Here is a 21,341-nt window from a genome sequence, read left to right as displayed (position 1 = left end):
ACGGAGTTCACGAGCGGACCTCATTTTTGAAGAGCTGGTTATAAATCCCTATAAACCCTCATTAATACAAGCAGTCGGTCAATCGGTAGTATTCACTGAATGCATACGCTGCACAGAGTACTCGGAAAAATACAATCCAGCTTTGTCCCAGCAGAATTTTAAAGCAAACCCCTAGAAATACCTTTGTGTGAGATGAATGAGAAACTTAGGAACTAGTTTTTTCAGAATAGTACTTTCAAGAATTCCCTTAATAGCTAATGTCATTATAAGATATGTTTTCGCTAGTTTCATCCAACATCAGATTACAGCGATAAAGAGATGAAAATAGTTACCATAGTTACCTTTCTCCCTCTGCAGAGACTTCTGCAAAGTTCTAATAAACCACGAGAAACACCCACCCACACATCTCGGTATCTGAATATGGACAATTTAGTTATCGTAGTGGTGAACGGTGTTCTAATATGGAAACCAAAATTTCTGTAAATGCACTGCCATTCTAAGGCATCTCCATACAAATGGCATGTTTCAGATAGGTACCAAGACAGTTGATATGTCCACATGCTCTTGGTACTCTTTAGGATCAGAAAATTTCATGCCAAGGACCTTGGGGAAAAGTGACAGAGAGGCAGTGTTGAGAAAATTGAAAAATGAAAATTCAGGCCCTCAGCAGTCTAATCCCCTCTAGCCTCTGAGCATGAAAATCTTCAGTTGGGCAAAATATGCCTTGAGGGGCCGGTATCCTTTGAGACATAAGTGACTAAAGGAATATCTCTCTGTGGCACTTAAGAGGTGTAATCTCCCCCAAAGTAAATTGCAGTCGTTTGAAGGCAGTTTGAGCCAACATATGTCTATTTGAAGTGATCAAATTATGCTATGGGGGATTTGGGAAGTACCAAAGCCTTAATTATAGTTCAAAAATGCCGGCGTCCTTAGGGACAGTTAGCTGAAGAGACGGCTGTGGTGGGCTTGCTGCATTTTGAACCGTTGGTATCGACCTGAAAGCCACTTAGTTAACCCGCCTTACTTGGAGATTGGCTATGGATTGCGATTCTCCTTTCCAGTTGATCGAGGACAGGGTTGGGAGTGATTTCAAAGGTGACTGAATTTTTATTGACCCCGGCGGAAGGACCTTAGGAAAAGAGGCGTTAATTTTTCACCAGTGCAAGTGTAATAAAGGATAAAGAGCACAGACACTGAAGCTGGGGCTCAGGCCCCCGCTCACACACACACATGCCCCAGCCTGGAAGGAGTCTGGCGGGATGGTCTTTGGCACTCCTGGGGTACCCACGGAGAAAACCCTTTGCGGTTGAAGCTAAATGCAATTTAAACTTTTCCTATAAGAAACTGTGCTCCGTTGAGGGCTCTTTCACTTAAGACGGTATCTTCTCGGAGGCGATTAAGGTTGCTAACAAGGGTAGAGCGTTACACGGGGCCTAATGCCTTTTTGAAACAAAGATTTTTGGAGTCTGGAAATAACTGTATTGGTCCTGAATCTGCACTTAACTTGTCTAAGACTTGGCTCTAAGCTGGTGTTTGGTGGGGTGCTCCAATGAGGGAGATTCATTTATGACCAAAAACACCAGTGCTGCCTCAAAGCCTGACATGGCAACCAGCCTCACCATTCTAATAAATTATCTATCATTTATCGGGTCAAAAATTGCACTGTGAACACAGTGGGCATTAGAACCAGGGACAGAAACACAGAGCCAGAGCCCTAACAACTGGCAAACTGTAGGGCTGCCATGCAGTTTTACAGGTGTTGAGGATCTGGTTATTGATGTTTTAATTGTAATAATAATAATGGACTTTGTTAAGCTCTTACTAAGTGCTGTGGTAGATACAAGATAGTCCCTGTCCCACAGCCTAACTGGGGGGAACAGGTTTTGACCCTTATTATACAGTTGAGGAAACTGAGGCACAGAGCAGTTAAATGACTATCCCAAGCTAATACGGTAGAAAAATAGCAGAGCTGGGAATAGAACCCAGATCCTCTGACTCCCAAGCCCCCAGGCCCGTGTTCTTTCCACTAGGTCAGGCTGCTTCTCCGTTAGTGGTTTTCATTGTGAAAGATGAAGAAAAGCCTGGCCAGGAAAACTTCTGGGTCGCTCTCTGCAGCTTCTGGCTGTGAAAGCGCCTTTTGACATTACCGCTCTGATAAAGCATTGTTCCTTCCTCATGGAGCGGCATGAGAAGTTAAGGGTCACAGTTATGCCGTTGTTGGGGCTGTTGCTGCCTGGGAAGGTGAGGAAATGCTCTTTGAGCCCTAAAATATACAATCGGGAGATGTCTTCATAACTGGTTAGGCATAAATAGAATTTATTTCCCTCCTCCTTACTTGATGTTTCAAGAAATCCCGGGATCGCATCGGTGGCGATCTTAAATTGTGCATCGCATTTTCATGATTTTAGCATCCTCTGCCTTTCTACCTTCGTTCGGCTTTTGTATCAGTGATTTGTGCTTGGGTGTACGGGTTGTGTCTCTTTGTCTCCAGCAGAGGGAAGGCAATACACTCCTCTCAGGAGCAGTCAGTGTAGTAAATAAAAATACGCCGTGTTTTCCAGGCCCAGAGCAGTGTGGAACGTGGCCTGGAAGAGAAAAGTAGGGTTTAGTAGTAATGGTATATTTTAAGTGCATTTCCTGCAGACTGTAAGTTCCTTCAATCAATCAATGGTATTTATTGAGTGCTTACTGTGTGCAGAGCACCATTCTAAGCACTTGGGAGAATCGAACAGAGTTGGTGGACATGTTCCCTGCCCACAAAGGGGTGATAATCTAAAGAGGGAGACAGACATTAAAATAACTTAGGGATATGTGCCCAAGTGCTGTGGTGCCGAATGTGGGGTAAAATAGCAAGTGTTTCAGATCCGAGAACATAGGTAACATGGAAGGGAGAGCGAGTAGGGGAATGTTAGGCTTAGTTGGGGGAATGCCTCTTGGAGGAGATGTGATTTTGAGGATGGCTTTCAAGGTGGGGACTGTGGTGATCTGTTCCATCTAAAGAAAAATATGGAAAACGTTTAAGTTTATCATCTGGGCGAAGTGGGGATAATAAATTACATTTTGGGTGGGTGTTCCTCACTCTCCCCTTGAGATCGCTTTCAATTTTTAGGTTCCCGTTTGTATCGTTCCAAGGACTGTCTCTGATTTTCCTGTGCTTCCGTTGGTTTGGTATTCTTCCCCCCTCCGGGCGGCAAACGTATCTGTTGGTGTTCCACATCCCAAGGCTGCCCTAGGCCCTGCTTCCACCTGGTTTTTCATCTCCTCCAAGAGTCAGGGTCCCCTAGATGCCTGCCATCTTGTGCTCGGTTCTTCTCCACTTGAATTGTGGTGAGTCAGATTTCATTTCCTCCTTTTTCCCAGGTGAGGGTTCACCTCTGATTTTAGTGACTTTCTCACCATTAAATATGGTCCCTGCCTCTGTCCCGAGCACGGGTTCATGATGGCCTCCCCCCTGAGCTGCTCCCCAAACCCAAGAAGCAGTCTGGGAAGAGGCATCTTTTGTCCTGGGAAGATTCAGGAGTTCAGGAATAGGCATAGCCTGCTTGCAACCCTCTCCTGATGTTAGATTTGGCTTGGCTTCCTTGGCTTTTCATCTTGGGAACGTGCCTGCTCCAGTGCAGTCAAGTTGGGGATGGCAACTCCTGAGATTTCCAAGGTAGGTCATCGGAGCACACCAGTGCTGTTAGTCATCTGCTTGGGAAATGTTTGTGTTAGTTGTAGTGTTTGTTGAGTGCCTGTTTGGTGCAGTGCACTGTATTAGGTGCTCAGGAAGTAGAGAATAAAGGAATGACGCATTCCCTGTTCACCAGGAGCTTGCACCCTATTAGGGGACACAAACACAGAAATATTTACAGTTAGAATGGTCGAAATGAATAACCGAGTACACATAGAGACATCACCACTGGTTTGCTCTGTGACTTTGGACAAGCCATCTACCCTTTCTGTACTTCAGTTTCCTCATCTGTAAAATGGAGACAAGACACCTTTCCTCCCTCCATCTTAAGCGGTGAGCCCTGAATGGAACGGACTTTATCTGAGATCTCAGTATTCAGTATCTCCTGCCTGTTGTTAGTACAGTGTTTGGTGTAAATTGTGAGCCCTTTATAAATACCATAATTATTATTGAATGGAAGATTCTAATTCCACAGGGATGCCATTTTTTTCTTTGAGCAAAATCTGCACAAAAGTTTCCTTTTGCTTATCAGTGACTGGATATGATAACAAAATTTCTTTGAAGAACATCACGCTAGTATCCGGCTTAATTAATGGAGTATTTCCCCAGAGCATGGATCATTTTCCCTGTCTTTCGAGAGGGTCTCCTAAAGAATTGCTAATTTTATTGGCAAAGTTCTGAGCCTGCTGATAGCTTTGGGAATTGAGCCCTCAAACCTGTAGCTGTTCGAAACATGGTAAAAACAACATTTATTAAACTCACTGGCTACTCTCATTTCATATTAGACTCTAGGCATGCTTAAAGATCCATGGAGAGGATAAAAAACACAAGTAAATGTCACTGTGGTTTACAGTCTAGTCGGCTAAGAAAACCGAGACGCGGCTCTTAGCCCATCAGTTAATCAGTTAGATTTATTGACCACTTACTGTCTGCAGAACAGTGTACTAAGTATTTGGGAATGTTCAGTATAACAGAGTTGGTAGGCGCATTCCCTGCTCACAGTGAGCTTACATACTAGAGGAGAGACAGATATTAATATAAAGGAATTATCGATATGTATGTAATAATAATGTTGGCATTTGTTTGTTAAGCACTCAGTATGTGCAGAGCACTGTTTTAAGCGCTGGGGTAGATACAGAGCAATCAGGTTGTCCCACATGAGGCTCACAGTCTTAATCCCCATTTTACAGATGAGGTAACTGAGGCCCAGGGAAGTGAAGTGACTTGCCCACAGTCACACAGCTGACAAGTGGCAGAGCCGGGATTCGAACGCATGACCTCGGACTCCCAAGCCCGGGCTCTTTCCACTGAGCCACAGGTCTGTGGAGCCGAGGCAGGGGTGAATGAAGAATGCAAATCCAAGTGTGAAGGTGACGCAGAAGGAAGTGGGAGAAGAGGAATTCAGGGCTAAATTGAGGCCTCTTAGAGGAGATATACTTTTAATAAGGTTTTGAAGTTGAGGAGAGTGATCGTCTTTCAGATATGAAGAGGGAGGGCATTCCGGGCCAGAGACGGGACGTGATCGAGGGGACGGCGGCGAGATCCCTGAACTCCCAAAGGTAAAAGTCACGGAGTCCATAGTAAGTGTAGCAGCTCCGGACACTCGAATGGAGACATTCCCAAGGTTCTCTTGTCTTGGCCTGAGTTGAACTGAAAGCTGAAGGCTGAAGGGTGCGGTGAGGGCGGGAGAAGAAGTAGGGAGTTGGAGGTTTGAAATTGATTTCAAATTCCCAACCCATACAAATAGCAACCTGCCTTAGCCCGTGGGTTTGGAAAGAACTGCCTTCATTTCCATAATTCCAGTTGGCCTGGTTTCTGCTGCGTGCCTAAATAAATATTCAGGAGCTGTAATCAGGAGCTTCCCATGTATGCTTATAACCTCAAACGGGCCAGCTTTACTTTTTCCCATTTCACTGGCTGGCGTCCTTCCTTCCTTCTGTCTTTATTTTTATTCTTGAGGGAAATCGGGAGAATATGCCTGGGCAGCACCAAATACTACAGGTGATATGACCAATAAGCCCCTTCCAATTTACTGCAGTTTAGTTTCATCTTTTGTGAATATTAGAGTGGGGGATAAGCCAAGTCCCGCAGCTCTAAGCCCTGAAGCCTTAACATTGTCACGCAGGCTTCAGAAGCCAACGGAGAGTAGCCTAACAGAAAATCCCGCTTTTTCTTTTCACTATGATTTTTATTCTTGGACCCTCCTGAATAATTGGACAAAACATGCAGGATTATACAATAATCCTGCTCGCTTTACCTAAACTTCCGGTTGCCTGCTGCGACCTTGGGTAAATCACTTGACCTCTCTGTGCGTCAGTTTCCTCATCTGTAAAATGGGGATTTAGTGCCTCTTCTCCCTCCTACTTAGACCGCGAACCCGATGTGGGACCGGGACTCTTGCTTTTTCCATTAGGCCACCCCGCTGTTCTAACAAATATCACCAACTCTGTACTTGCCTGGCTGTTTTTCCGTAAGATGGCAGTCACCTATATCTTCTTGGCTTAGTGATTCTTGTTTTCAAAGCATCCCTTTATGAATCTCTGATTTTTACCACGCACCATTGACATTCTTAAGCATAAACCTTGCCACCTGAGGCAGGAAGCAAGGGTGAGTGCAGACAGAGTCTTGGCCTGGGAGTCCGAGGATCCAAGTTTGTGGCTGGCTCTCTCGTTACCCGAGAGCTACTTCTCTCCTTCACATCGCATTTTGTAAGACCATACGCAACCCTTTGAATCTAGGAGAGGTTGGTGTACTTTGTTACAAGATTGTATGTATTTAAAGACAGTTTCAAGGCACATCTTAATCTTCTCTTCCGGCTAAAACCCTGAGTTGTTATCCTCAGAGGATCTAACTTTCTAATCCTTCAGTTATTTTGGTTTTTTTCTGTGTCCTTTCTGGAGTCTCCAGTTTTTTCATTCCTCTTGTAAAATGGAGAGTCAGATAGCAAGCTACTGAGCGGTGTCAAGTATTGCTGAGAGGGGGGGAAAAGGAAGTTTGGCCGCCCCACTGTGCCTTCCCAGGATGTAATGCTACTGTCTCAGTTGAGTCGGCCCTTATTATTACTGGTAATCACCACTAATCATAGGTATTATTATCGTCTGTGAAACCGAGGTTCAACTTGCTTGGTCTGTGGTAGTAATAATACTAATTATGGTATTTGTTAAGCGCTTACTATGTGCCGAGCACTGTTCTAAGCGCTGGGGTAGATACAAGGTAATCAGGTTGTCCCGCAGGGAGCTCACGGTTTTAATCCCCATTTTCCAGATGAGGTAACTGAGGCACAGAGAAGTTAAGCGGCTTGCCCAAGGTCACACAGCAGACAGGTGGCAGAGCCGGGATTAGAACCCGTGTCCTCTGCCTCTCAAGCCCGGACTCTCTCCACTAAGTCACGCCGCTTCCCTTAATAGTAGCCGTCTTTGGTAAAGGCAGGGAGATTGCCAGGTCTGAACTGAACTGTATCTCTGGCACCTGCACTCCCCATGTCCTGAAGGCCAAGATGGTCTGCTGCGTGTGATTGTGAATCCATATTTAAAAGCTGGAGAAAAGGAAAACTTTGCTAGGGGGGAGGACTTTCCTTCGGCTTCAGTACTAAATAGATCGTTTTCAAGCCTGTCACCGCTCCCGAGTTTTCTGTGTTTTGTTTCTATTACCCTGACAGTTCTTGACCTTTTAAACCCTCAAGGATTAACAGTGTTTACACACTTGGCTTGAATTGCTACCTTCGGGCACACTGGTGTCTTGTTACCTTAGTAGCTGGCCCGTGTGCGTGGCAGGACACTGTCTGTTCTTGTCATCAGTTTCCTCCCTTCCATCACGGTTTCTAGCCTAGGTGTTTTGCTCCTCTCTGGGGCTCCACTGCAAGGGTGCCAGAACGAATAGATAACAGTCAGGCGACAGTATTCACTGAGCATGTATTTTGGGCAAAGCAATGATCTTAGCATCTGGGAGAGTACAAGAGAATTAGTAGACATGATCCCTGTCCTCGAGGAAGCTACGGTTAGGAGGGGAGGTGTGATTATGCAGAAGTAAGGGTCTATAAAAATATGCACGTAAGTGCTAAAGCTTTGTGAGTACTTAAAGTGTTAAGTGCGGTGTTTGTTGAGAGGTCATTGTTTCCATCCACCGAGATCCTCCATAATGATAACTTGTTCAGCTGAACACTGATCCATCCCACAGGGGACTGTCTTAGAACTTCTCCTTCAGATGCCATTAGGATAAATGGTTCTGACAATCAATGCCGGCTACGTCTGTCAGCCACACACACGCTGGCACGTTAAGGAAAGAGAGGGAGCCAGGAAATGGAACGCAGGTGGATTCCGTGCCTGAGAATAGCCGAGGGCTCAAATCAGCTTGGATTGACACCTAGGAAACACAGGGTAGGGTGCAAGGAAAAGATCCGGTCTTTTTCGGGGTGATAAAGGTGAACTCTCAGAGTAAAAGCTGAATTCAAATTTGGCATCGTCTGGATTTGGGGAGTGGGTCTGATTATAATTATTACTAATAACACTAATGACTGTAGCATTTGTTAAGCACTTTGTATGTACCACGCACTCTGCTAAATGTGATGTGGGATTGTTAGGGGTAATCGGCCCTGTTCCACTTGGGACTCAGAGTCTGAGACAATCAACACTCTTCTTTCCCCCTTTCCCCCCCTCTTAGTTGAAAAACTGCAATTTTGCTTTTTTCTTACTTCTGCTTGGAATCTACTTATGCAAAAGAGTTCTTGCCTAACTGTCTTGGCATGATTATGTGACTGGTAAAGAAGTGGAACTCACATTCATCCAGAGGAAGTTATTCATAGATAAAAATAGGCTGTAACGGCTTACCTGTTTACCATCTTCCCACAGGTTACAAAGTCAGTCACTCTCTTGGCGATTGTAGTGTGCTTATTAGATTCTCCAAGAGGGAGGATAGACCAATCCTTAATGGATATTTCTAACTGCCCACACAAGAGGGAGAACAGCAATGAAAAATTGAGCTCATTCTTCCAAAATCTACTGTTAACGGGGCTGGGGAGGAAAATGCCCTGTACTAATTGTCCTAAGGGTCTGGAAAATCAAATTTCTAAACCAGACTCTTAGACAGAATCACATATACAGGACTGGGGACATTTTAAACTCCACCTCATCAAATAGGGCAAATCCTCCGTAAACAGAAGGCAAAATCGCATGGCTGAACCAACCGCATGTGGCCTGCTAGAATAATTAAAATAATGGTAATTATGGCTCTTTCTATGTGCCAAGCACTCTTCTAAACGCTGGGGCAGATACAAGCTAATCAGTTTGGACACAGTCCCTGTCCCCCCTGGAGCTCACACTCTTAATCCCCATTTTACAGTTTAGGTAACTGAGGCCCAGAGAAGTTAAGTGACCTGCCCAAGGTCACACAGCAGACACATCTGGATAAGACAGCCACTTTGTGGCTTCGTGTTCCCCCTGCTCCTCCTGTTGTGGGTCACATTGGCACTGGCCTGTGCTGTTACCCACTGTCCTCCTAGAAATGCCCAGAGTCTGAGAAGGACGAGGAGACGTGTGTTTTATATCTGCCCTCTTGCCTTGTTCCATGTGGTCACAGTGGATATTTCACATAGTTCCTAAGGGGTGATTGTACTTTTCCTTCCTCTCGAGATCTGCAGGGAAATTAAATGCATACATTGTGGTTTTTCTCTTCTCATTAAATTCTCTCAGAATGCCCTCAGACTGGACACGATTTTTTTTTTTTAAATCCCTGCTGTTCTCATTAGTCACTGGTTTTGGTAGATATTGTGAAACTTTGCTCTCATTAATCTGTTTAATCAAACTGGAAGTTTGCAAGGAAAATGAGCTTAGGTTTTAGTATTCGGTTGGTACTCATCTTTGGGTTGCTGCGGTGTGTGGAGAATCCAGTTTTACTTATACAAGCTGGTATAAGCTGATATACACTGCGGTGTATAAGGACTTACTGTGTACCGAGGACTGAGCTGACCGCTGGGGTAGATACAAGATATCAGATCGTACACAGTCTTTGTCCCACTTGAGTCTCATAGTCTAAGTGGGAGGGAGACCAGCTATTGAATTCCCACTTTACAGATGAGGAAACTGAGACTCAGAGAAGTTAGGTGACTTGGCCAAGGTCACACAGCAGGCAAGTGGTGGACCCCAGGTCTCCTGCCTACCAGCCCCGTTCTCTTTCCACTATACCACACTGCTCCCTCTCTGAATTGGGATGTATAGACCTGTCCATGATTATTTTTATTCCTTGTAGCGCTTCTTAAGTGCTTGCAGTGGACAGAGCCTGTCCCAAGTGCCGGAGTTACCAATTACTCCCAAGAAAATCTGCCCTGAACTGAAGCAGGATCCTCACTAGCATTTACATAGTGCCTTCTGTGCGCGGTTCCTAAGCGCTACGGTGCTAATTGGAAAATGTGAATGTGGCGAGGAAAAGAAATTAATCAGGGAAAGCCTCTCGACGGAGGTGGGCTTTCAGGAAGACTTTGAAGATGGGGGAAGAGCTGTAACCCGGTGGATTTGAAGGAGGAGGGAGTTCCAGGAAGGAGGAAGGGGAGGAGGCAGGAGAGATGAGGGCAGGTTAGCTTGGGAGGAACAAAGAGTCCAAGTCAGAGTGAAGTGGGAGGGGTCATTGAGGAAAGCATTCTTTACGACTCGGCCAGTTTAAACTGAATGGACCAATCTGCTGCCGGGCCAGTTTAGAATTTGCACGTTATCCTTTCTGTGTGGAAAAATTTTGGATGATGGCCCCAATTAAATAACTCCACAGCTGTCTGCGTATCTGTAAATCACCCCGGCCCACAGACGGTTGGATTCAGTGTGATATAGTTCCATTTTATGTCACTTCTGCATCTCTGGGCTTGGCTTTTGGGAACCGTGTTGTAGGTTCACTAAAATGCCACTCGATTCACCACTTGATTAGTATTCTAGCGATTGTAGTATTTGGATTTCTTGAGCGAAGTATTTCAGATACCCCCAGACTCCTACCAGGAGTTGAGAATTCTGTGTGTGCTTTTTTTTTAATTGAAAGAACTCTTTCGAAAGAGCGCAAACAGGGCATCCTATCTCTTTTCATCCATCGTATCTGGAAAATAAAAGAGAGGGTAACTTCAAAATGAGAAGACCTTATTATTCTCCTTCTGCTGGAATCGCCGGACGGCCCACGGCCCACAGGCTTCGGTTGTGTCTTCAAAACAACCAGAATCTTCAGAAAATCTGGGCGCAGCGAACAGTGTGTCTCCTAATTAGTTTATCCTTAATCTGAACCGCACATTCCACCGTAGCGTATGCTTGCCCACCAGGAAGCATCCTGGAAAATGAGTTTATAAAGACCGCTTTTGCTGCTTTGCATCGGAATGCCATTATCGTTCAGCGGGTTATTGAGCCGGGCCCATTGCTGAGAATGTGCAGGGCTCACTCAGAGGTTATCTGTATTCTGGAAAAACGCTCAGCTAATCTAGGTCGGCGTGAGCGATTCGGCTGCCGACCTAAGAGTTGAGATGTAGGTTCTAGCCTGGATCGCCACTCTGCGGGGTGATACAGTGGGCGTGGAGCTCCAGACAGCGCTCGGCGGATAAAACGGACTTCCCCAAAGTCCCTCCCGGGCTCGCTTAAGGTCAGCAACGCACGCCGACAACCGGTTTCAGGCTCGTCCCCGGAGAAGAGTTTTTAGTTAGCGGAGGATCCACCTGGGGAATCTACTGAGAGGGGGCCTCCCAGTTCTGCTTTTAGATTTTTCCACTCTTGTCACCGATGGTTTGGACGGAGAGACCGAGAGACTTGTCGCACCGGCAGAGGACACGGAATCCAGTGGAGCCGCCGGTGTTTTGGAAGGCAGGAATCAAATCCGAAATGATCTGGGCAGATTAGGAGTATGACCCTTCTTGAGCAAGATGAAATTAAGAGAATTAGTAGAGAAGCAGTGTGGCCAAATGGAGAGAGCATGGACTTGGCTCGGCCACTTTGATTCATTCAGTTGTTATTTATTGAGTGCTTGCTGTTTGCAGAGAACTGTACTAAGCACTTGGGAGAGTACGATACAACAATAAGGACACATTCCCTGCCCCCAATGCGTTTACAGCCTAAGGGGGTTGAGGTGTGAGGCCGTAGGCCAGTCTCTTCCTTTCTCGGTGCCTCAGTTTCCTCATCTGTAAAAGGGGTAAGATACCTGTTCTCCCTCCTCAGACCCTGAGCCCCATGTGAGACAGGGAATGTACCTGACCTGATTATCTTTTAACTCGTAAGTCCGCACATTGGCACTGAGTAAATACCGTTGGTAAATACGGTAATGTTTCTGAGAGGTAGTTGAGAACCAGCCCCCGCTGGTTCCGGGTGGCCGAGGAACACCAGCAAATTTGAACTGGGAGGTGCCCTGGCTTGAGAGAGAGGTCTTGGGTTGTAATGCCAGCTCTGCCACTGGTCTGCTGGGTGACCCTGAGTAAGTCATTTCACTTCTCTGTCCCTCAGTTACCTTCTCCATAAAATGGGGATTAAGACTTTGAACGACATGTGGGACTTGTATTGTGTCCAGCCTGATTAGTTTGTGTTAGTACATTGCCTCGCACATAGTCCATGCTTAACGAACACCGTTAAAAAACAACCACCTTGAAGGGGGTGCTTTAGAAACCCCCTAAAGCCTCAACTCTTACAAGCACAGTTGGTTTTCTCAGTCTAATGCCCTCCAGCCTTCCCCTCTGAAGAGAGGAGCACCCAGTGCTTTGGAGAAAATGCACTCAATGGACTCACTTCTACGCTCATTTTCCTAAAGCCTTTTCACATCGTCTGTTTTCCTCCTTGCAAGATTCCTAGGTACTCGGGAGCGGGAGGTCCGACTCCCCCATTTTACAGACGGGGAAACTAAGGCCCAGAGGGATCGTGACTGGCCCGAGGTCACCCCACAGGTGGGTGTCAGAGCCAGGGCTAGACCCCAAGTCTCCAGGCTTCCAGTCTTGTCCTCCTCCCACTCAAGTCTGAAGCTTCCCTGTATCTAATCAGAAACTTACCACGTGTGCCTGAGCTAGAAGACTGGTCTTTGTCTTTTAAAAATGATATTTGTTAAGTGTTTATATGCCGGGCATTGTACTAAGCATTAGGCTAGCTACAAGCTAGTCAGGCTGGACACAATCCATGTCCCGGTGTCCCACATGGGGCCCACAGTCTTAATCCCCACTTTACAGATGAGGTAACTGAGGCACGGGAGTGAAGTGACCTGCCTAAGGTCACACAGCAGACTAGTGGCGGAGGGGGAATAGAACCCAGGACCCCTGACTCTCCGGCTCTCGCTCTATCCACGAGGCACGCTGCCTCTCTCAGAGATGATTCTGTTTGGTTCCCGTGGGTTTCCGTTTAAATAACATAATCACGTCTGTGCTTACCTGCCTATATTGAAAGTAACGGCTGTTTCTGGAATCTAATTCTGCCTGCTTTGGGCGGCACCATGATACGATGAAGAGAAAGCCACAAAAACGCTGTCACCTTGGGATGAAAGGAAATGTCGGTCGTCCCGGAACTTTTTCTGCCATTAGACAGCTGCGGGATTGCTACCTAGGGGAAAGGATGTATTCTCTACCCTGGGCACAGCCCACGTTCAGAGGACTTTGCCTCCGCATCTAAGGGCAGAATCGTTGTAGCCCAGCAAAATGTGCTGGATGTGTTTGGTGAATGCTGCTTCTGACATGAATATGGATGCTCAATTGAAGAGACAGATTGACTGCCTTTGGAGACGTGCAATCGTTCTCACCCAGAGTTTGATTTTTATCTTATTTTTCTACTCCTCGGGTTATTAAATACCTAAGACCTTGCACGCTACTCCGGATTCACGAATAAGCACAGATGATAAAGGGATCCGTGCGGTTGTGGGCAGATCTGGGTTCTCACTGAAGCAGTCCCGGTAACGCACCGAGCAGGTACGGTCCCCCATGCTAAATGTGTGTTCGGGTCTAAAGGAATGGACTTAAAGCCTAACAAGATTTTCATCTCCCCGGGACAGAACGGAGGGAGAAAAATTAATCATCGTAATAATCATAATTGCGGTATTTGTTAGGCTCTATGTGCCACAGATTGCATTAAGCGGGGGAAAGATAAAAGATAATCAGATGGGACCTAGCTCTTGTTCTACTTGGGGCTGACAGTCTAAATGGGGGGGGAAATGCAGATAGTTAATACTCTGTACACCTTGCATCTATCTCAGTGCACAGTAAGCACTTAACAAATGCCCCAATTATTATGATGTTTTGAGTCTCTAGGAAACGTTTCCCACTCATTTAACAAATCCTCCAAACTGTCTTTGAAATGCTGAGAAGAGCTAGTCTACTGATAACTGCACACCAGGCTTGCTTTAGAAGCAGCACCGCACAGGGGATAAAGCACAGGCCTCGGAGTCGAAAGGTTATGGGTTCTAATCTCTGCCCCGCCACTTGTCTGCTGAGTGACCTTGGGTAAGTCGCTTCCCTTCTCTGTGCCTGTTACCTCGTCTGTAAAATGGGAACTGAGAATGTGAGCGGAGCAGAGGAGGAAAAAGTTATTTTTGAGCTTTATCCCCATCCTGCTCTGATGGGTCATAGAGGTGGCCACTGATCAGCAGGGAAATGATTAGAGGCAGTTGAGATGTGCATTAGAGACATTTTTTCTTTCATTTTTGCCTGTGTTTTCCTAAGCGAGTCTTCGGGAAAAGATGAGTGGCAGGCTGTTCTCTTCTAAAGCAGACGTAGGACAAAGTAGAGACTAAACCTGTTACTATATAAAACAAAATATTTCAAGAAAACTGTAACGCATATCGGGGCGTGATGAATGGAATGCATTGCTTGTTTTCAGAAAGCTACTTTATATTCACAGTTTCAATTTCCTCTAGACTCTGGGTAAGGAACGTGTGTACCAAACTCTGTCGTACTGCCCCTCTCCCAAGCGCTTAGTGTTCTGCATACGGTAAGCGCTCAATAAATACCCTTGGTTGATGCACTGAAATAGACATGGACATACTTGAAAAATCAGGCTGTTGGCTAAAAAGCTTAGAGAAACAAAGGTCCCCCAGAACAGGCACTTCAGAATTGATCTTGTCTTTTACATTCGTGCTCTTATAATGCAAAAATAATTTCAACTGATTTCTTAAAAGGCCATCCGCCTCACGTAGCAGAAACTCTTGGCAAATTATGTGGGAGGGAAGGATTATGGCTCACTGGAAAGAGCCGGGCCTGGGATTCAGGAGACCCAGTTTCCAATCCCAGCTCCGTCTCTGGCAAATTACTGAACTCTTTCGGGCCTCACTCAAAAACGAAGACGATGCCCGCTCCTTTTTCCCCCTCGCACTGTGAGCCTTGGAGGATGGGAACCATGTTCAACTGATTATCTTCTATCAGAGTGTAACCCGGGGCGGGGGAGAAATGAAAGAGAATGTTCATTTTAACGACCTCCGCTTTGCCTGCTCCACGAAAGGGACAGAGAGGCAGAGCAGCATCTGCCTAACCTGTGGTTAAGGGAGGAGATGAAGCTGTCAGTGGTAGCAGGAACAACCCTCCCCCTGGAGGACGCAGCGCAGTTTCTGGAGTGAGAAAGAGTAATAATAATAATAATTTTGGTATTGGTTAAGCGCTTACTACGTGCAGAGCACTGTTCTAAGCGCTGGGGGAGATACGGGGTCATCGGGTTGTTCCACGAGAGGCTCACAGTGTTAATCCCCCTTTTTACAGATGAGGTAACCGAGGCCCAGAGAAGTGAAGTGATTTGCCCACAGTCACACAGCTGACAAATGGCGGGATTCGAACCTCTGACTAGCAAGCCCAGGCTCCTTCCACTGGGCCACGCTGCTTCTCTAAAAGTAGTCTGGGTCCCTAAGGATAGGCACCTGGTCTCTCGGGCTGGGGGTCCGTCTCTGTCTCTCCCTCTCCTTCCTTCTTCAAAGACAAATACAAATGCGGATGAAGTAGTCAGATGGGTTGAAGCACGGGTTTTAAGACTTGGAACAACACAAGACATTTCTCCTGGTGATTTTTTATTTCAGAAATGTAGTTATTCCTCTAAAACATATTAAAATAGAAAACATGTCCTTTGACCAGTTATACAAAGAAAATACCAATATCGTAATAAAAATACTGAAAATATAGGAAAGCACCAGAGTATCAGAATAATTCTACTGGTAACAATTCTAAATATATTTCTTGCGGTTGTACAATAAAGTGCTATTAAATCTATTGAAAATTAGAGGCAAGAATTTCAAAATAGTTACAATGGTGTATTAGGTGAATTAGCTTCAAATTTCTCAAGTCACCACGATTTCTAGGATACTCTCTAACAATTAGGTGATATTCAATTTAACAGAAACTTTGTATAGTCCATCGTGAGAACTGAAAGAGGATCTACATTTGGTTCTCAGTAATTCATTTGTAAACAGATGAAGTTATGAATTCGGCAGTATGAGATGAGCCGCGGACTACTAAAAATGACCGTTCACATGAGACATTGAGCGAAAACATGAATTCGTACAGAATACATCGGGACAAGTAGAAAGGTTAGGCTGTCGACATCTTTGATTTTTACGGTAAAATTTCAGCCATTCTGCATAGTCACAGAAGCCACATTGTTAATAACAGCTTAGGTTACTGATTTGAAGAATGAAAGACTGCTCAAAACTTCAGGCCGTTAGGTTTTTGTTAGGCAATGTTATCTCACCAAGAAACATCAAAGAGACACTGTTAGAACAAAGCAGCTCTCCAACCTGCCCAAATTTTTCCTCAGTTTTTAGCAAAGGAACACATGACCACACTGAGCGATTTTCTCCATTATATTAAAGCATCTAAAGCCAAGAACTCAGCATGCATGACAAATGACTGTGCACATAAAATGGAGTGGGAGAAAAAGGTACTTAGGGTGGAGGTCAGTCAGTTTCTCGTCTGGAGTTGCTAAAACTGAAATATAAAAATTTAAGTTAAGTGGAGATACCACAGCAGTGTGCATTCAAGGATTAAAGTTCGAGTCCAGTCTTCAGAGTACTCTTCTCAACCGTGATTTACACACCAAATTTCTACTCAACCACCCAAGAAGCTCAGTGAAGCTACGCAGCATAAATAACTCCTTGATCAAAAATCGAGATCCAATCCTAGATTAATTTATTTTCCAATAAATAGTACTCTAGTGTTATAAAGTTTCAGCCTATGGTTGAGGTCATTTTTTTCCCCGTAACACTGAAAAACAAAACTGCCTCCAGAATGACTCTCCTCATCTGTCCAGGTGTGCTCGAGGAGACCTGCTTTCTTAGATGTTTTTCTTGATCTTGGCTTGTTTCAACAAACGTTTGTGGGCCAGTCCAAAGGATGTTTATAGGATGTTTCTTTTTCGGGAGGTACAGATCTGAGCCCCAAATTAGCCATTTGGATCTTTACAGTACACAGAGTGCAAACTGTAGCTATTCAAGTAGTTCTCCCTCCCCTTTAAAAATAGGGTTTACTGGGAGATACAGTTAAATCACCCACCAACAGTTGTTTGACAGAACCCTTCCAGGAAGCGTGTGGTGACAAAAAGGAAAAACGACCCTTTAACCTATCAGATGGCAGCTACTGTATTTGCTCAAAATGAAGCCAAGGCGACGACAGGTTCTCAGGGAATTCTAATAGAAAACAGTAGCCACTTGGCATTGACCACTGAAACGGTCTAACGCTCCGGAAGAAGGTCGACTATAATCTGAAAGTAGTTCGGAATTACAAAAAGTCATGATTACATAAATTACACATCTTAGGGGTACATTTTCTTTACTCAATATACACAGACTTAATATACAACGGATAGAAAAGCTAACACGTTGGTTCAACTGTGGCAACTCGGTTCCACAAAAAGGCAGAATATCTCTTGGCTGCAATAGAGCATTCGGCTTGCACGTCATCAGTCCGCCGTATATACAGAAGACCTCAGCACGTGACGTTTAAGGTACTCCAACCAAAAAGGAAAAGTAACTCCTATTCAACTGTTACGTTACTCGGTCCGATTTTGACCTCCACTTGTGAGATAACCACATTCCATTCATTTTTTTTCCAGTGTTCAACGTCTCTGTTTCTCCTCTTCCCTCATTACACAACAAGGCAAGCTACTTTGAGTGGCATCTTTGTTCTTGCTCTCCTTTCTTCTTTGAATGGCAAGTAATCTCAGTGCTGTACTTATGACTCTGGAGAGCACAGATGTACACCACCGGAGCCGGTTCTGGTTTAGTGGATAGTTTTGGGGGTCTGACTTCTTCACTAGTTAGCTCAGGTTAGCCACGCACCCTATAGCGCATCGCTCCTCTGATTGTATAACACATACAAGCAAAAGGTGGCAAAGGAGAGTAAGAGGACTGTTAGAGAAGTCAGTAACTGTTGGAACCAGAGACAACGGTCAACTTGCTCTTGAAGTTTCCTATTGAGGTCTAGTAACCGTGTAAGCTGAAGAGGAAACAAAAATGGTGAAAGACTTTACGGCTAGCCACGCAACAGGACATTTCTTCTGTGAATGCCACATATGAACATGAGAAATCCAAACACGCGAGCTACCTCGACCCTTTGAAGGGGAAGCGGGGAGGAACGGGACCCGAAAATGCCATGCCACCTTCATTCTGCTTTATATGCTAATTCTCACTCCCGTGTTTTTCCTAGGCTCAGCAAATAGCTTGCAAGGGAGAAGACGGGCAGGTGGTGACTTCAGAGATGCGCAAGATTGCCCGCTGCTACATCTCTCCAGTGCAGAACTTCTTCCTCGGACTCTCTCAAAAGCCAGCAAGTCCTTCTGTCCTGCACCTCACTGGGACTCAATGCTATGGGGTTTTTTGTGTTTTTTTTGTTTTTTTACTGATAAGGAACAAAGCGCTGCTTAAACGAACTGGAGAAATTCTAAAGTTCTGGGAGAGTTGACGTTTTAAATCCTGAAAAAACATTGGAAGGAGATTAAAAGCAGCTTACCTGCGAGTATAAATCCTCATTCGTCTTTGTCGGAACATTAAAAGCGTTTTCTTTTAACGAGAGACTAGAAGGTTTGCTGCTTTCGAGAACGTGGCATCTTAACCTAGAAAAAGCCGAGCGGAACAGTAGATCTAGACTTCAGTTTTCGGGACATCGATTCAAGGCTCCAACTCACTGAAGTAACAAATCAACGTCCATTATGTTTCTCGGTAGGAGGTGTTGGAATCTCCCACTGAGAAGGGCCGCAATGTCTTGCCTTCCATGTCACAGTCGGTCCCCAAGCCAGCAGTCAATGGCTGCCTCGGAAGCCGCTGCTGGCATTCAGTCGGTACATGGCATCTGAACGCTAACCGTGCCTAGAGCGTTGTACCGAGTGTATGGGAGGGTACAATATAGCAGTACAACAGAGTTCACGACCCATCTCAGCCCACTTTTTTTCAGAAATCCTGCTGGACCCATCCTCCTGGAGGAACTCCCTTGGTGGTTCTGCGGTCAGAAACCTACACTGCTGATATCATCTGCCTAGCCGACATCCCCTACCTGCAGAGCTGGGCTTTTTTCCCGGGGACCAACGGCAATAAGTAGTCAGTAGGTAATGAGTAAGTTAATTAGGGGCCGGTGATTTTTTTCCCCCTCCTCCCAACTCAGTTAAGAATTAAGTCCAACTAAATTCTACCGATTCTCTTCCTGCGATAGTTTTTTGCATCGTGGGGGCTGGTGTGGTCCAGAGATTAGCTCTGTCTTCTAGTGTTGGGAGAGCACAGAATCCATGCCCACCACCTGTTGTCTTTTTTGCCAGACACTAAATCCCAACCCCACCATTGCTGTGGCCATCCCTTTTCATCTCCCAGCTTACCTTCCTTGGTTTGTAGATGTGTCTGTCTCCGTTCCTCTCCCTCACCTCTATCCTGAATTTGTGAGCCCCTCGAGGCACAGGGTCTGTGTCTAAATCCCACTTGTGTCCTCTTTCCCAGCAGTTAGTACAGTGCTCTGCTGCTAATACCACTATACTAGAAATCTTACAAAAGCCTTTAAGAAGTATGTTCCTTGGAATGTTTAAGGATACGGTTTCAGATGCATTTGACTGGGTTCTGTTTTTTGTTTTTGTTTTTTTAAAAAAAAGCCTATCAGCTCTTCTAAAGCCACCAGAGATTAATCTGAGCACCCCAAACTCGAGAACATTATGCTGAAAAATAGATTTGAAATACCCTGATTTGATATGTAGAACCAATAGGTTTAGGAACTGGCTATCTGATTTCCAACAAAACTTTGGATTTATATACCCTTCTCTTTCAAGCAGCAAAACACTCCGTGTATGTGAACATTCTCACTTGTGAGTGTAGACGAGGGGGGGTGGGGTAAATTAGAGATGTCTCAATTCTTGAAATGACAAGGTTTTTTTAAATTTGAATTTATGAAGCGGCACTGATCAGTTTGTGTTTTTTTTTCCCCCAGTATGAAGGTTCCCCCCACCAACCCTGAGAGGATACAGAATAAACTTGTCCCACAGATAGATCCGACTTCGAACCATTGGCAGTCAGGCTCTCCCTCTGCTTTCTTCAGTAGGCTTTATCCCTACTTCTGACCCCTCGTCTCTCTTTCCCCAGGATAGCAAGTTTCTCGGGCTATGGTTTAGAGATTAAAACATGCTTTCAGTAAAAAATCATTCCTAAGAATCTCAATTTCCACAACATCAGTGTGTTTAGACACATAAAAACAAATTACTAAGTCCCCCATCCCTAATCTATTTTAACGTCTGTTAGACGGTCGAGGAATCGAATCTACTAACTGTTGTACTGTCGCACCCTCAGTGGTATTTACTGAGTGCTTATGTGCGGAGCCTTGTACTAAGCACTTGGGAGAGCACAACCCAACAGAGTTAACAGACATATTCCCTGCCCACCATAACCTTACAGTTCTAAAGGGGGAGACAGACAATACAGGTAAGTTATAATATATAACTTATGGACATGTACCTAATTCCTGAAGGGTTTACTGTACTTTCCCAAGGGCTCAGTACATTGATCTGCACACAGTAAGGACTCAATAAATACCTTTGACTGACAACTTACTTAAGGCTAACTATGGGAGCTCTCCTGCCCCCCCAGCCTGTAACAAACTGAGCAGGACTCGTGTTGGTTGCAGGTGGGAACAAAGGAGAGGCCAAAATTTCAAATTTGCCTCACTTCTTAGAGTTTAGTAAGCTTCATGTGGGTTAAGGTAGGGGAGAACCAAGGACTAGCCTTACCTATTTCTGGGGCTCTACCTTGCCATCTTCGCAACTATAAATTATCAATCGTATTTATTGAATGCTTACTCTGTGCAGAGCCTTGTACTAAGCGCTTGGGAGAGTACAATGAACAGAATTAGCACACCTGTTCCCTGCCCATAAGGACCTTACAGTCCAGAGGAGAGGACGACCTGCAGATAGGGTGTCAAGGGAAAGACAGCACCCTTCAACGCCTAGTGAAGGAAGATGAAATCCGAGCTGCCAAGTATGAACTCCTTTTTCAAAATGGTGGAAGTGACCGAGGCGGTCCCGGGGCACTCACCTGTGCTCCATCACTTTGGTGCGGGGCACCTCCTTCCAGAACTGGGCCAGTTCGGCTGCCCCCGTGCCAGAAAGCTGCTGCTCCATTTCAGCAGCCATGATCAGGAAGCGGTCTTGAGGGGAAACCGTGAAGCCTGTATCCAAAAACGGCAAAAGCAAAGGCCCTCAACATTCAGACTAGAATCGCTTTTGGCAGCTTTACCATTCTTCAT

The 21,341-nt window shown here is 45.3% G+C and overlaps 2 protein-coding genes across 5 annotated transcripts in view; one reads left to right on the top strand and one right to left on the bottom strand.

Annotated features, from left to right (window-relative positions):
* ASB9 (ankyrin repeat and SOCS box containing 9) overlaps window positions 1–18,635 on the top strand; it is a 73,268-nt gene extending 54,633 nt beyond the window's left edge. For both annotated transcript variants that reach the window (XR_003764716.2, XR_003764714.2), the window contains one exon: window positions 18,276–18,635. The gene's annotated coding sequence lies outside the window, so the exon portion shown is untranslated. The remainder of the gene's footprint in view (window positions 1–18,275) is intronic.
* MOSPD2 (motile sperm domain containing 2) overlaps window positions 2,745–21,341 on the bottom strand; it is a 53,757-nt gene continuing 35,160 nt past the window's right edge. The window contains exons 13-15 of one of the 3 annotated variants that reach the window (XM_029079634.2): window positions 21,131–21,263; window positions 18,579–18,681; window positions 2,745–3,820 (exon numbers count right to left, since the gene is read on the bottom strand). In XM_029079634.2, coding sequence (XP_028935467.1) covers window positions 3,803–3,820; window positions 18,579–18,681; window positions 21,131–21,263 — 254 coding nt within the window. In that variant the 3' untranslated portion in view covers window positions 2,745–3,802. Of the gene's footprint in view, window positions 3,821–15,629; window positions 18,066–18,578; window positions 18,682–21,130; window positions 21,264–21,341 lie in introns of those variants that run through there. The other 2 variants (XM_007670416.3, XM_007670417.3) reach the window with 2 other exon arrangements.

This window comes from Ornithorhynchus anatinus, chromosome 15 (assembly GCF_004115215.2).
Source record: "Ornithorhynchus anatinus isolate Pmale09 chromosome 15, mOrnAna1.pri.v4, whole genome shotgun sequence".
In the NCBI taxonomy this organism is placed as follows: Eukaryota; Metazoa; Chordata; class Mammalia; order Monotremata; family Ornithorhynchidae; genus Ornithorhynchus; species Ornithorhynchus anatinus.
Note: the sequence above shows the minus strand (reverse complement) of the source record. Positions and strands in the feature narration are given on the sequence as shown.